This window comes from Lagopus leucura, unplaced genomic scaffold, assembly GCF_019238085.1.
Source record: "Lagopus leucura isolate 7727_CA_CO unplaced genomic scaffold, USGS_WTPT01 Super-Scaffold_100157, whole genome shotgun sequence".
In the NCBI taxonomy this organism is placed as follows: domain Eukaryota; kingdom Metazoa; phylum Chordata; class Aves; order Galliformes; family Phasianidae; genus Lagopus; species Lagopus leucura.
The window spans coordinates 38,065,502-38,079,988 of NW_024962334.1; the positions used below are offsets into that span (position 1 = coordinate 38,065,502).

General features: G+C 39.0%; 1 protein-coding gene across 14 annotated transcripts in view; it reads left to right on the plus strand.

Annotated features, from left to right (window-relative positions):
* Positions 1-14,487, plus strand: part of CREM (cAMP responsive element modulator) — a 48,531-nt gene that overhangs the window by 19,107 nt on the left and 14,937 nt on the right. For 6 of the 14 annotated variants that reach the window (XR_006181918.1, XR_006181919.1, XR_006181920.1 and 3 more), the window contains exons 6-8: positions 608-796; positions 7,930-8,086; positions 12,097-12,153. Coding sequence is in view for 10 of the 14 variants with exons in the window: in XM_042889013.1 (XP_042744947.1) it covers positions 608-796; positions 7,930-8,086; positions 12,097-12,112 (362 nt within the window). In the remaining 4 variants the exon portion in view is untranslated. Of the gene's footprint in view, positions 1-607; positions 797-4,052; positions 4,228-7,929; positions 8,087-9,780; positions 11,358-12,096; positions 12,154-14,487 lie in introns of those variants that run through there. The other 8 variants (XM_042889012.1, XM_042889011.1, XM_042889019.1 and 5 more) reach the window with 5 other exon arrangements.

Here is a 14,487-nt window from a genome sequence, read left to right on the forward strand (position 1 = left end):
ATGGAAGCAGAGCTTTGTTCTGTTTCTCTTTTTATGTAATAATCTGAGCAGTTTTATAGGACTTGGAAAATGTTGGTGGTCTAAACTTCCACTTAAACTAAGGAAAGGAGGTGGAGTGAGGGTGAAATGAATTCTTGTTCTTCTCTCTAGGCAACCTTGGTTTTATGTTGTGATTTGATAAAGAGTTTTTTTTTTTTTTTAAATAACCTTTTAATTCTAGTATTTAAAACTTTTGTTCTTTGTGGCTAGGAGTTACTAGTGTGTTGGTTTGTTTGTTTTCACTTTGTATTAAAATTACTGTAGGACCATCAATATTGTTGAACGTACAGTGGAAACAGGCTTCTGTTGCTTTTTTTTTAGTTTTTTTTTTTTTTTTTTTTTTTCCAGTTAGACACATTCATGTACTACGTAACAGGCATTATGTTTGAGGACAGCAGCATTAAGGTTATACAATTAAAGAAAAAAAATATTTAAATACAGTTGCTCCTTAAGCAAACAGGAAACCCACAGTCTTAGCAAAACTATGATTATTTTCAAAAGGAAAATGCATTTCAGCGTGTTGTACATCTTTCTATTGCCTAACCTGCCTTTTTCTTTTTATGTTCAGTTACTATAACTCCAGGTGGTACAATCCAGATTTCTAATCCATCTTCTGATGGTACCCAGGGACTGCACACGTTAACAATGACAAATTCAGGAGCTCCTCAGCCAGGTGCTACCATTGTGCAATACGCAGCACACTCATCTGATGGTACACAACAGTTTTTTGTTCCTGGAAGCCAACTTGTTGTTCAAGGTATAGTTTATTGCATTTTTTTATATGAAACATTTATTCTTACTAGACTTTTAGTTTTGCGTTCACAGTATTGCACTATGAGATGTTGTTGTATATATGTACCAGGATAGAAGAGAGTCTTAGAAGAAGACTGAGTTTCTCTCTTTGGGAAAGCAGCCATTTCTGTGGATCAAAAAAGCTACTATGAGAAGGAAATAACAGGATAAAATTACCCTCTGCTTTTTATTTCCTTGTCCAGACTTCAAGCGACATGTTTAATTGAAGTAAAGACACTTTTGTGGACTTCCTCATCATCTCAGTTCAAACTGTATCTCGTTTAATACATGAAACTATTTTGTTGGTTTTTTTTTTTTTTTTTCAGCAGTTTCAGTCTTCATACAACGCAGGTTCTGAAGTTACTTGGAAGTCTGTAAGGCTATTTTTAGGGCAGAATTTCCTTGCAACTTTTAACTTTCTGTTATTAAAAAGGAGATCCTGTCTTGAAGCTAATTTTCTCCCTGAGTTTTTCTACTTTTTAGGCTCTGTAAAATATACACATGTGAATTAGTGAATTCTCAAGCCTTCCTATAGTTTATCCAGAGTTTTCTTTCTGTTCACTGTTCCCACTCCTTCAGAAGGGCTGAAGGAGATCTGAACCAAGCATATCTTGGATTCTGACCAATACCAAGGAAAGTGAAGTTGGGGTTTTAAGTTAGTTTCAGGAAATTTTCCGGAATCAGGTACAAGGTCTTCTCTTCTGTATAGAGACGTGAAAATATTGGCTGCTATGGAGCCGTATGCTAAGTAGGTATTCACAGTGGATAAAGGTTATTGACTACATACTGATGGATACAGAATCTTCTAGTCCAACTTCCTTGCAGTGGGCAGGGATACTTCCTACTGGAGTGGGTTGCCCAAAGCTCAGGCCTTGTACAGCTCCAGGGATGTTCCGCCACTCCACTGGTGACCTGTTCCAGTGCCTCCCTGTTCTCTGAGTAAACATTTTCTCCTTTGGATCTAATCTGAACCTACCTTGTTTTAGTCTGAGATAAACGGAGAAGTCCGGGTTAAGAATTTTTTCACCGTAGTGTAGGTGTTAAGAGTAAGTTTTGTCTTTAAGTGGATGTTTTTCTTTCTTTGCTGTGAAGGAAGCTCAGGATGTAAATAAAGCTAAGAGCTTGTAAATACTTGAACTTGTTGAGAATGTACTAAATAGTTGTACCAAACCTGATTTTTTTTTTTTTTTTCCTGTTTTTTCTGGTTAATTATTTGCTGAAATACAATGTCTTTCTAATACTTTTAAAAAGCATTTCAAGCTAAGTTTAGGAGTAATATGAAGAACTCTGAAATGAAATGTTAGCCTTCACAATGCGTACATTATTGTTATATCTGCCTCAAGTGTTACCAGGAATATGTTCTCAGCAAAGCCTAAAGACCCAAATTTGTTTTTTCTCCATCCACATTTCCCATTCTGGCAGTGGAACATTTTTGAGTGTCTCACTTGCAATGGAAGCTTTCAAAATGGATTCAGAGACGGTTACTGAATAGCTGCTGCCTGTTTCTGGAAGCTTCTGGATAGTTACAACTAAATTAATTTGTTGTCTGTTCATGTTTAGAGAAGTTGAATATTTCTAGTGTTTGCTAGAGTTCATTTTGCCCAAACTCTGATGCTTTAGTGAGGCTTACAGTTGTTGACATAGAAGAAAAATTCTAGATAAAATATAAAGGAAAATATTCCCAACGAATACTAAGTGGTTATGAGCTCTGAAAGAGGTTTCAAATTATTATACAGTCTGGTACTGAAAAATCATTTGGAGCCAAAAAAAAAAAAAAGTATGAAAATGCCTGAAAATGTTTAAGCTAAGAGAGATGTTGTTCTGCTAAGCACATATCATCAACAAACCTGAGTTACTTGCAGTGGAGTGAAACAATGGGCTGGCAGGTCCTTACTGCGGGTCACATTGCTTGGTATGTCAGAAAGTCTGTAGGTATATAATTGATGAACATCTGTTGTCAATGCACGCTTGGTGGTTCCCTGTATGCCTGATATGGTGATAGCGTAGCTTATGATAGAAAAACAACATTCTGCTTAGTAAATTTTCACCTTCAACCTGTGCTTGATATTTTTCTGAAGACTTGTGATGAAATTGAAGGATGAATATAAAAGGGCAGAGGTCCCTGGGTGAACCAACTGTGGTACTTTGTTAGCTGCCCATTTATGTTCATTGGAAAAACAGGGCAGTTCTGATGTCATGATGGTTTCCTAAAACGGATCCAAGGTTTTTCTGCCAGCTGAAGGAAGTGAAGTGTGTAATTATTAGTGAAAATGAGTTTTGGAAAGTTGCATCAAATGGTATTCTGTGGATCAAGGTGTGTTTTCTTAACATGAAATATTTGAGAGATCTGTGGCTGGTACTTCTGGTGTACTTCAGTTCTGATGTTCTGTTCACGTGACACTGAAGCAGTCCCAGGATGACAAGGAGAATCCTTCATTGCACCGATGCTTTCATTTTTGCTGTCCTTGGCGTAGTTCCACGGCTGATGAATTGCCAGTCTAAATTGGTTTATCACAGACAAGGGCTGTGCTCTGTGTGCAGGAAAGTACCTGAACTGTGGGTTTGAAGCTGAGATGCTTGTTCATTGATTTATTTATTTTCATAAGCCAGCCAGTTCCCTTGCACTTTTTGAAGAAGGAGGGGACAGGTGAAGGGGTTGCCCTTCTTCAGGGTTACTGTTCTGCCTGATAGAGCATCTGAAATCCCTGGAGTTCTTTTCAGTCTCTTCTGAAGCTTTTAATTGAACTGAAATGAGTGGGCTGTGGTCTTCCCCTCCCTTTCCCTTCCTCCCCCCGAAGAGCTGTATGTAGCCTTTCATTTACGGATTTGTTACAGCTTGTTAAGCTCTCCTGCCTTACATGTCTGTCGGAGTTCTGCCTTCTGGTGGAGCTGCTCGAACCAAAACAATTGCACGTGTCCCTTTAAAATTTCCCTGTTTGCTGTCCAATTGTGATTTAATCCTTTTGAATCATTTATGAGTTCTGGAGTCACTTTTAATTTCTGTCAGTCGGTTCTGTGTATCTTGGTCTAGTTTTACAGCCAGCTCTGTGGTGAGTGCTTTATGTATAATTGAAGGGAAGAGAACAAAGCTAGGCTTACAGAAATACGGAGGGGGGGGGGGAACAAAAAAAAAAAAAAAAAAAAAAAAAACACACAACAAAAAAACGTTTACTGGAAAAGCAGCAGTTGTTTGGGCTGCAGTTTCAGTGAGCTGTTCCAGTGACAGAGCATATTAATGACAGTGGTAGGCAAGTGAGGTCACTGTGATGTCAGTGCTCTTGCTTGTAATCCCGCACATGCTTGCTAGTTTGGAACAGTTCATGCTGAGCTCTGGGAGAGGAGCAGGAGAACTGTGCTTGCAGGGGCTGAGCATGGCTGTTACAGGAGATGAAACAGGTAAATGTTCTATTAGTCTTTTACTGCATGTTGTGGCTGTTTAAGCAGTGCTTAGATGGTGTTTGTGACATTTTTTTTTCAACTTGTTGCTGTAACTCTTCAATCTCTCACAACTGACATAGGTGGGTTCTGGCTCTGGCTGGGTGGTGTTAGGTCTCGGTGTAATTTTATCAGTTTCATGTGAGGTGAAGAAATTGGTGTGAAAGTTGTTGCACAGATTGATGCAGGTAACGAATCTTTTTTGTTTGATGGAAAATTCTGTTGAAAAAATCCACCACTCTTTGAACTCCTGTAATATGGAAATAGTGTCTATGTTTGTCATTGTGTATTTGTTTTGTGGAAATGACACTTTTTTTTTTTTTTAGCAATAAACCCTGTAGATTCAATAGCTAGAATAGGCTCAAACGTAGCTGTGAAAGAAAGGCGTGTGCTGTTACGGTCGTGTAAATAAACCCTTTTACTTTCCTTATTAAGGAAAACAGTGAACATGAGCAGATAGAAAAGCAGCAGTTTTAAGTACTGCAACGTCTGCGTGTTTTCTCCTCTGCTGCTGAAATGGTCTGTTCCTCTGCTAATTGAGTTCAAAAGGCTGACGTCATTAGGCTTCCTGGAATCGTGTTGCAGTAGGGAACTGGAAAAGTTAAACTCCAAACAAGATACACATTGACGTCAGCCCCAAGTCATGCTGTGATTTAGTCAGTTCCTTTCTGCTTCGTCAATTGCCTCTGGCTGAGCTGTAACATTAACCAGTTTGCAGCCGGTACCTTCATGCTGCTCGGTGCTGGCATCTATTTTTTCATCAGCCTGAAGATACTTATCATCTCCAAGTCCATATTTTGTGCTCTTGTGCTCAGAGGAATAGTGATTCATGGCTTGCTTAGCTAGTTTAGTGGCCAAGTTTAAAGCCCTCTGATAATTTAGTCCTATCATTATGACTCAGAGGAAGGGAGCATAGATACATTAATGCATAGCATGTATCACGTTTTTTTCTCCTGGGAAGCCACTATAAGAACTCCAGTGTAGGGATGCTCTCTAGTGTTCAGAAAGTTATTTTTTCCAAGAGCTTGCTATTACAAAGTGTTGGATTTATTGTTATTTATTGTTATTTTTTTTATGGCTTCTGTAATTTTTTTTAACTTCTCAGAGCTTAACTTACAAAGGTAACTGTGCTCTGCTGTGAATGTATTTTCTGTTTGTTTTCCTGCTAATAACTTTCTTGAAGTCTCAGCTAAAAGCTGTAGGTTTCTGAAGACTCTTTCCCCTTGCAATTTGAAAGAGGGAAAAAGAAAGGATTATTGGGTTGATGGGCTGGGGGAAGTGCACCAATTCCAGGTCAGCTAACATGCTCACCCTGTATCTGATATGCAGTGATCCCTTTAAAGCCCCATGCAGTTTCACTAGAAATGAACACTGCTCTTAGAGACATGTTGGCCTGGACCAAGGTGTGGGTTCTTTGTCTCATACTGAAGTGGAAGGTACTCTTCTATGTTGTACATCTATTTATTAATAGATTTAAACAGTATGGATTTTTTTTAAGGGTTTTTTGTCCTTCCTTTTGAAAGTCTGTTTCATTTTTACTAATGCCTATCTGAAGAGAAACAGTACTTTATTTAAAGCTATTACAAAAAGTTTTGCAGAATTAGAAATAATTGCTTAGCAATAATATCAGTTACTTCCTTATGAAACAGATGTTACTGTGGTGGTCTGTAGCACCAAAATTATTATGTTACCACACTTGTAGATTCATATGCGAGGCAGTTGTTAAGCAGGGCTGGGCACTTTGGAAGCTGGTCAAACTACTGATGCACTGTGTTGTTGCTTACTGTATGCTTGCTGATCTCAGCTGAGATAGGGATTTTTTGAGTGTGCAGTAGGTACTTTATTGCAGAGTCCTTCTCACAGCAGCAAGTGCTGTTGGCAAACGTCTGAGGGGTGATCAGGTGCAGGCAGCAAAGCAAGGTGCTGCCAGGTGGAGGTGACCTGGGTAATGGGTATTTCCCCATGACCTGATCTACAAAATGCTTTGCTTGGATTTTTAATGTGAGCCAAGATAATCTTGTTTTTTCTTTTTTTTTTTTTTTTGAAGATAGAGAAAAGTAGTTCTTCCGGTGGTGTTTATGAAATGCATGTAATGTGGCCAGTAAGCCTAGAGACACTATAAAATTCTGTTTTTGGTAATACCAAGCTGAAGTTATATCTCACTGACATAGCTGGGGCTGCTAGCAGATGGGAAGAACTGAAACCAAGGGTTAATTCATTTGGTGATATGTGAGAAGACCAAGGCTGCTGGGCCGTGCTCCAAGGCTGTCCTCCACTGAGTTCTTTCCCTGCCCAGCCCCAGCAGATCGGCTCCCTGCCGCAGCTGAGCTGGCAGCTCTGTGCCCTGCGCCCTGCAGGGCTGTGAGGGGGGAGCAGGCTGCTGAAGCTGGTAGAGGGGGTTGAGATGTGGCTGCGATTCAACACAGTGCACAAACTTTAAAAGATTAATGGTTTATAGATATATACACTTTTAAGTTGAGGATTTGGATTTGGTTCATTTTTTTCTCCTGATGTTCTATTATGTTGCTTTACTGCTTTGCCTGCCAGCCTCCCACAAACTGTTTTTGTCTGCCTACAGCAGGGGGTTGGAGCTAATTGATGTTTAATGTCACTTCCAACCAAAGCCTTTCTGTGATTCTATGATTTCATTTTTGCAATGTATTTTGCTGGTGCTTTAAGTATGTAATGAGTATAGCAGCCCCTGAAATTGTTCTTCATATTGAATTGTTTTTATGACAATAGTGGATGTTGTGTTTTTTGATGATACGAATTACTTAGGAGTTGAATGGGCAAATACTTGCTTAAAATTTTAGGGGGGGGATATATTTTTAATTTTTTTTCCTACGTCAGTCCAGACAGGCACTTAGGACTCAGTGCTTGAAAGTTGAAACACATAGTATAGGAGCACAGTGTTTTAGAAATATAGAAATGAGGTGCGTATATCAGAAAGGTATCGGTTCTGAATTGCAGATCAGATTTCAGATCTATGTTTAGCATGGGAGAGCTCAAAATTGGCAGGCTCAGGGGGTGAACTTTTGCACTCTCCTTTGCTACATGGCTACATCTCTTCCTGTGTAACAGCCACTCCTTTTTCTTGCCTGCTGTTGCCTGGGCATCCCATTTGTGGTTCTCAAGGAATGTGCTCCTGTTCACTATGCACGTATGTTCCTTTTCATTTTGGCAACAGCAGCTCTCACTAGTTTTCCGAGAGATGCCAGTTTGCTGGTAGGTCTGCTGTCACAGAAGAGGAGAAAGCTGACTCCTGTGTCAGCTGTTAGAGGACAGCCATAGCATATTACCCCCTGTGGCTGCACCAGAAGAACCATCTTTTTGTAGAATTTTACCAAAGGAAATTAGAGTGAATGCTCAGACAGCACTTCTCTAACACTTTTCCCTGTGTTGTTTGCGAAGAGCCACATGGAAGCTTTGACAAGCTTCGTTCTGGTTGGTTGGACCACATGCTAGATCAGTTTAGATGATTCATTTTAGAGTATAGAAATGAAAGCTAGTAGGGTAATGCATGTAGTTGTGATGCTACAGGCCTGTGAGATACTTCATGTAGTAGGGATCACGGGTAACTCATCAACAGAAATGTCTTCTTTCTAGAGAGGCTTATGCGTAGTTTTTTTGCCATAAAGTTTTACATGTGATTCTTTAATACAGCTGCCACTGGAGACATGCCATCCTACCAGCTTCGGACTCCCACTACTAACTTACCTCAGGGAGTGGTAATGGCAGCCTCACCAGGGGCTCTGCATAGTCCTCAGCAACTGGCAGAAGAGGCAACGCGCAAGAGAGAGCTGCGGCTTATGAAAAATAGGTAAGAGCACCTCGTTAATAGCTGCTGTTGGGAAAGTAGGAACCTAAAATAACAAAAACAAAACTTCACATTCTAATAATGTTTTTTCTTAAAGTCACAAGCCCTGTCTGTGATTGACAAAGGGGAGGCAAGAAATTCTTTGTGAATCATTCCGTATGTTTATAGGACTGATGAATATTGGTCTTACCTACATGGATTTTCAGTCTTTAATTTTATGGTATTTCAAAAATCAGTATTGATGTTTTTCATTAGTGGTCATTTTTGTAATGATCCAGATGTATACTTATTGTTGAAAGACATATTTCCCTACTGACAATAAAATGACTGTTATGGGCATGCTTCTCTTGCAACATCCCAGGGAAGAACTGGTAAGAACAATATCTGAGAATCTCTTTAGCAGCTGTCTATAATGCTGCGAGGAAGACTCAGGCTGTAACTTGATGATAATTGTAGGATTTTCTATGTACCTGCCTCAGATAAGTTACTATGCAGTGCTCCTGTCATTTAAAATATTGTGTGGAGTGGCTGTATATGTTTTAATTAGTTGGCATGTAATTAACTATATGCTGTGACTATCTGTTGTTATATAACTGCCTTTATCTGCTTATTCTTGTTATTTTTAGGGGGCTTTCTCCCTTTTTTAAATTCATAGACACTTCTATCAATGGAAGTGAGGTTAATGCCTCAGGAAAAAGTAGCTTGCTATGCAGATCTCTAGTATGTTAAATAGCCACTTGCCTTATGATTGAATTCATGGTATTGCTTTGCTCTCATGCCTGTTCTTAAAATTTCTCACAGAGATTGCTGCGTTGTTATGCTCCCCTTTGTTTTTCCACTTTGTTTTTAAAACCAGTCTCTATTCTGTCTCTGAAAATAACTTTACTGCAAAGTTCTGTTCTCACAGTTTGGCAACTTGAGTAGTTCCGAAACATTTAAGGAGTGGAATCCCATTGCCTATAAAATTTCTTCTATAATTGAATACTGTCTTAAGACATGCTTCTGAAAATACTGTCTGAAGTCTGTAGTCCTTGTTCTGAAAATACTATTTAAAGTCATTGACATAACATCGTTCTGAGTGGAGCTATGGGAATGGCTCTGGGCTGCCATTTGCCGACAACAAAGTCACTGATGTGGACAGTTCAAAATGCTGGCATACTGTAGCTACTTGGAATTCTACTGTAGATTGCTACATTATGGTCAAAAACTACAGCATGTTTTAAAATGTGGCATCTAGCTTTTCATCTGGAGAGAGTGTCGTTCAATTTGTGTTTTCTGAAAGTAATTTCTTTGGGTTTGAATGTAAGAGTTTGAATGCGGAGGTCATGGTCCTGATAAACACACAGAATGGAGTGTGACTGCAAAAGAAAATGCTGCTTTTGGTCTTGTGTCCTACAGTTCAGGTCATTATGTCATCATTTATTGTGCTTTTTTCAGTTCTTCAGTGTGTTAATTCCATTATTGTGTTTGGTGATGAATTTGTTTCCAGTTGTTTTCATGGTTTTGAATTGGGTTTTAACCACGCTGTTGCTTATGGCTGTTACATGCTGTTCTGTTTGTGCAATCCAACAGTTGGTGGAGGTGGTGGTGGTTGTTTTTGTTATTGTGGAACCAATGGGATTGCAGGTAATTTCATTTGTCCAGTCTTTGCCATACTGTGGCTGTTCCTGTAGTCATTTGCCTTGTATTGGTTCCAGGGAAGCTGCCAGAGAATGTCGCAGAAAGAAGAAAGAATATGTCAAATGTCTTGAAAATCGTGTGGCTGTGCTTGAAAACCAAAACAAGACTCTCATTGAGGAACTCAAGGCCCTCAAAGATCTTTATTGTCATAAAGCAGAATAACTGTCTTTCATTTGGACCTTGTTTATTATGAACTTTAATCAAGGCATGAGAGGAAGCAATTCTACAGATTGCCATATGAACTTGAGAAAGAGACACTTGAGGCCCTTGTGGAACCCCACTTTTGCTTACTGTTTTCAGACTTATTTGGGAGATGCTCCAAAATTTGGAATTCAATTCTAGTCTCCCTACTCTGCTGAGCTTTCTAATAGCATGCAAATGGCTTGTTGTTTGCACTTTTTACTTCTGCTTTTTGCAGGGAAGCTGCTAAAGAATGTCGACGTCGGAAGAAAGAATACATAAAATGTCTGGAGAGTCGTGTTGCAGTGCTAGAAGTTCAGAACCAGAAACTTATAGAGGAGCTTGAAACCCTTAAAGACATTTGCTCTTCCAAAGCAGATTAGTAAAAATATTTATTATACTGTGAACTGACCTAAAATATGTCCGGTTGCTTTATAAGGCAATACAAGGCCAATATGAATTATGGCTTTCTCTGTGTCATTTATATTATATTCCAACTTCCAACATTCCTGAAATGCTTTCCTGCTTTTTGTCAATTCATAGCTCTGCTTACAGGTTTTACACGTTCCACCCTTCCACCTCCCAAGGAGCCAAATGGTTTAAACAAAAAAAAAAATCTAAGTGAAAAAACTCATAATTTCTAAGAGCTGTTTCTTTGCCATATATTTACATGCTACTTTTTACATGTACTGCTAGCGTTCTGCACATGCAAAATATTTTGCAGCTGTTTCAAATGAATCAAAGATAATGCATCCGGTAATATGAGAAAAATCAAATAACTCAAGGTATCTCAGGAAAGAGTTTATAAAAGAATGTTATGATTACATGTATGTATTAGCAAACTGGTCTACAAATGATTTTATGACATATTTTTATATTAGTTGCTTTGTGGAAAGAAAAAGTATTGTATTGCTATCACTGAGTGCCATGGCTAAAGATAGTTTTTAATAGAATGATGTTGTTTAACCTGTGTAGTGTCTGATTTCCTTTAAACATCTGGTTATTGGTGATGCTTTTAAACCTGTGAGAGTTTGGAGGGGGAGGAAGAGAACAAACTCCCTGACATGATGCTAAGTATATTGCAGGTATCTGAGAACGTCTGTTACGTGGTGGTTGTTCACTTACATTTTCTGTAGTCTGTGAAACATCTGGTTTATTAGAAGCCTATGTGTAAAAATTTGATTTTCCATCCTGAATAATGTAGATTCTGGACAGTTGTAGAAGTTACCTATACTGAAGACTGATGGTGTAGTTCTTTTTACACTTTCTGCAAAGTACCAAGGGGAAATAAAGGTGACTTAAGGATGGAAGCTTTCCAATAAAGAGTAGCTATCTGCTGATTTACGGGGTTCCGGAATAATATCTAGGTGAGAGCTGATTGATCTTTTTCAAATAAAATTATGCTTAAGCCGGATCACAGGTTTGGTAAATGTGGTGTTCCAGCTGTTAACTTTGTCAATTGCTTCTGAATTTTTGTTCATTTCAGAAATAATCTGATGCTTGATGGCCTATACGTTCTATGAGCAGAGTCTTTGGGAGCTTTGCTAGAACTGGCAGCACCATTGCCAGTGCTTAGAGTTCCTGCTTGAATGGGAAGTGCATGCTTTGAAGCAGGGGGAAGGAATTCTGCCGTTACTGAAGTCACTAAGATTTCTTCACTTAATTGAAACTGACTTTTAACCCATTTCTTCTTCATACTGCTTGGGGTGTGTGTAGGGGTATATATACTCTTTTACTTTAAATCTTGTTTTCTGGCACTTTCCCAAATCACTTGAAATAAACAGGATAACTTTGTCAGAACCCTTAGGAAATACTGTTGGGTACTTTGGTGAGATGATCTGTACGAACAGGTAGTATCTGTCTTTTCTTGTGGCTACAGCAGTTGATTTAAGAAGGAAGCTGACTGGCTTTTGGACCCATGGGCTCTGCTTCAGGTCTGGAACCAAAATGAAGGAAAATGTGGAATAGCTGTTTCGCTGTGAAAACTCATCCTCAGCACTAAAGTCAGTGCAAGGGTCAATGTTTCTGTTGAAGATGGAGGATAGGATGAGTACAGGCTGTTACAGGTCTGTGTTGCAGCCTCTAGTCTCAACAGAAGTGTCCAACAAATTGTTTATTGTGGCTCTATCACTAGAATCTGTTTTCTATTACAGGAGGCCTTGTTCCTGACTCTCTGAAGGAATTTGGAAACTAACTGGAAGAAAACTTTGGCATCTACTTCATATCTTTCTGGTCTACAGTAATTTCTTTGCTAATGCTTTTAAAACAATTAATATGTGTTTTTTATTTAAATAAGTTCTTCAGGGGAGCTGAGAAGAAGGCTCTGTCAATAAGTAAGCTGAACTTAGATGTTCTTGGTGTGAGTTAGGTCATTCTGGAAATTCCGTTTCATTTATTTATCTGTACCAGGGAAAAGTATCCTGTTTCCAAAAAGTCCACTGCACAAAACCTGGCTCATTTGGACTACAGCTAGGAAAAAAAATACTTGATGCATGCTTCTTTCATTTTAAGTAATTTGGCCTGGTTATTGGCGTTATCAGAATTACCAAAACACTTCTGTATTTCTATGTGAGAATGCACGAGTTTGTTGGTAAGTAAGAATATTTGTGTTTGGTAAATTAGAACCAAGGTGCATCTTGCTGTGTTGGAAATCAACTCTCAAATGAGCAATGGAAGGCCTGCACAAATGCCAGGGATCTGTTGTCAAATCAACACTGGAAAAGTAGAGTACTTAGCAGTACATCCAGTTTTGTGTTAAGAAATATGCAACGAAAACTTCTAGAGTTCCCTGAGGCTAAAAGAAGATTTGAAGGTGAGCTCTAAGTACCTCTGGCATTTGTCAGAGCAACAATACCAAATTCTTATGTGAGAAGGGACTGCTGGATCTCTGTCCAAGCAATTGCAGTGGTAGGATGTATGGTAGGGTTTATGAATGAGTTCAGATTGTAAGGAAACACAATATCCATGACTGTTGTGGTTCACATGAGTACCAGGACTTGCCCTCTATCCTCATTTTAATTCTGCAGTTCTCTGCTGAATCAGGTTGAGAGGAAGAAAGAGACTGGAAGGAAGATTAGGTCTCTTAAGTACTTTGTCATTGCACGGCAGCATAGGAAAGCGTGTTGAGTCCAGTGGATTTGAATACTTGAAGTACATCAGTAATTTTTATCTGGATTCATGTCAACTTGTTTCTAAAAACAACTTTGTCCAGAAAAAAACCCACATTCTTTTGTCCTTTTCTCAGTGGGCTGAACTTAGAGCAATTTTAGGCGTTCATTTTCCATGTCTTACCTATAACCTTACAGTCAGGATGACAGTTGCCAGCTAAGGTAAATTTACAGAAGTCTATTTAGAAAACATGAAGTAGAAGATCTGTTTAAAATTTTTCTTCCCTGAAATTTAACTTCGGCTTCTGAAATAGCACACCTGTAAGTCAAGCCATCCCTTTGCGTACAACAGCTGTTGGTGATTGTTGAGTTACACGCTATTTTGAGTTTCCAGATATTCCAGCTGTAAATGATTAAAGCAAAGTATTGTGTACAACATGGAGCATAACAAAGAAAGTGGGTTGCTTACTTTCATTCAGAGACTTTGCTCTAAAACTGCCAAGTTACTCCTTGATAGCAGAGGAAAAATAGCAACAAAGGATTTCAGTTTGCTTCAGCTGCTTTTTCATCTTTTTGTACTTCTCAGAGGAGGCATCCAGGACCCCTCGTGCCTACTTTGGCTCCTTCAGCAGTGCAAATGCCTGTCCATTTAATTACGAAACTCTTTAATGAGTAACAGTTTGCCCCAATGCAGTTTTTGAAGCTGGGAGCTATTTTTATGTTGAGCTGCCTGAATTATTTCAGATTTCCAGTGCCTCAGATCTTAGTTGAATAGGTATTGTTCCTGTGACAACCAGATAGTGTACAACGTATGACAATTCTCACCAAATTTGGTATTAATTCAGAATTATTTTAATATTATAATCCATTCTGATGCAATAAAAAGCAAGCTAGGTAAGTCTGACTTTCTGCTAACCTGAATTAGAAGTATCTACTGTCCTCTTCTGTACCAAAGATCATTTAATTACCTCCTTATCTGAGAATCCATCACCAGGAAGATTTCACTGCTGATAAGGGAGACTCCTTTCAAAGTAGGCCTTGACCAAAAGATCAGAAACCACCTTCTGTCTCCTGCCATACGATTTGTAGATTTTATAGCTGTTTCCCATTTCCAGGAAAAAAAGAGTTTGCTAAGAATGTACAAATAGCAATTGGAGATGTGTTCAGTCTTGTCTTATATCATAGCCTGCCGTCTTGTAGGACAAGTAGGGGAAGAGCCTAACTCCCTAATGAAAACATGGCTCTGAGCTCTGGATGCCACTGTAATTTCTGTTGGAATCCGATCCTAATTGAGATCTGTGAATTCAAGGGCTTGGTGGGGTACAGGAGAAAGGCCCTTTGGGCACAGTATTATTACAGAATTGAGGGACTGGGAGGGACCACTGGAGGTCATCGAGTCCAGCCCCCTGCTAAGCAGGTTCCCTGTAGTATCTTACA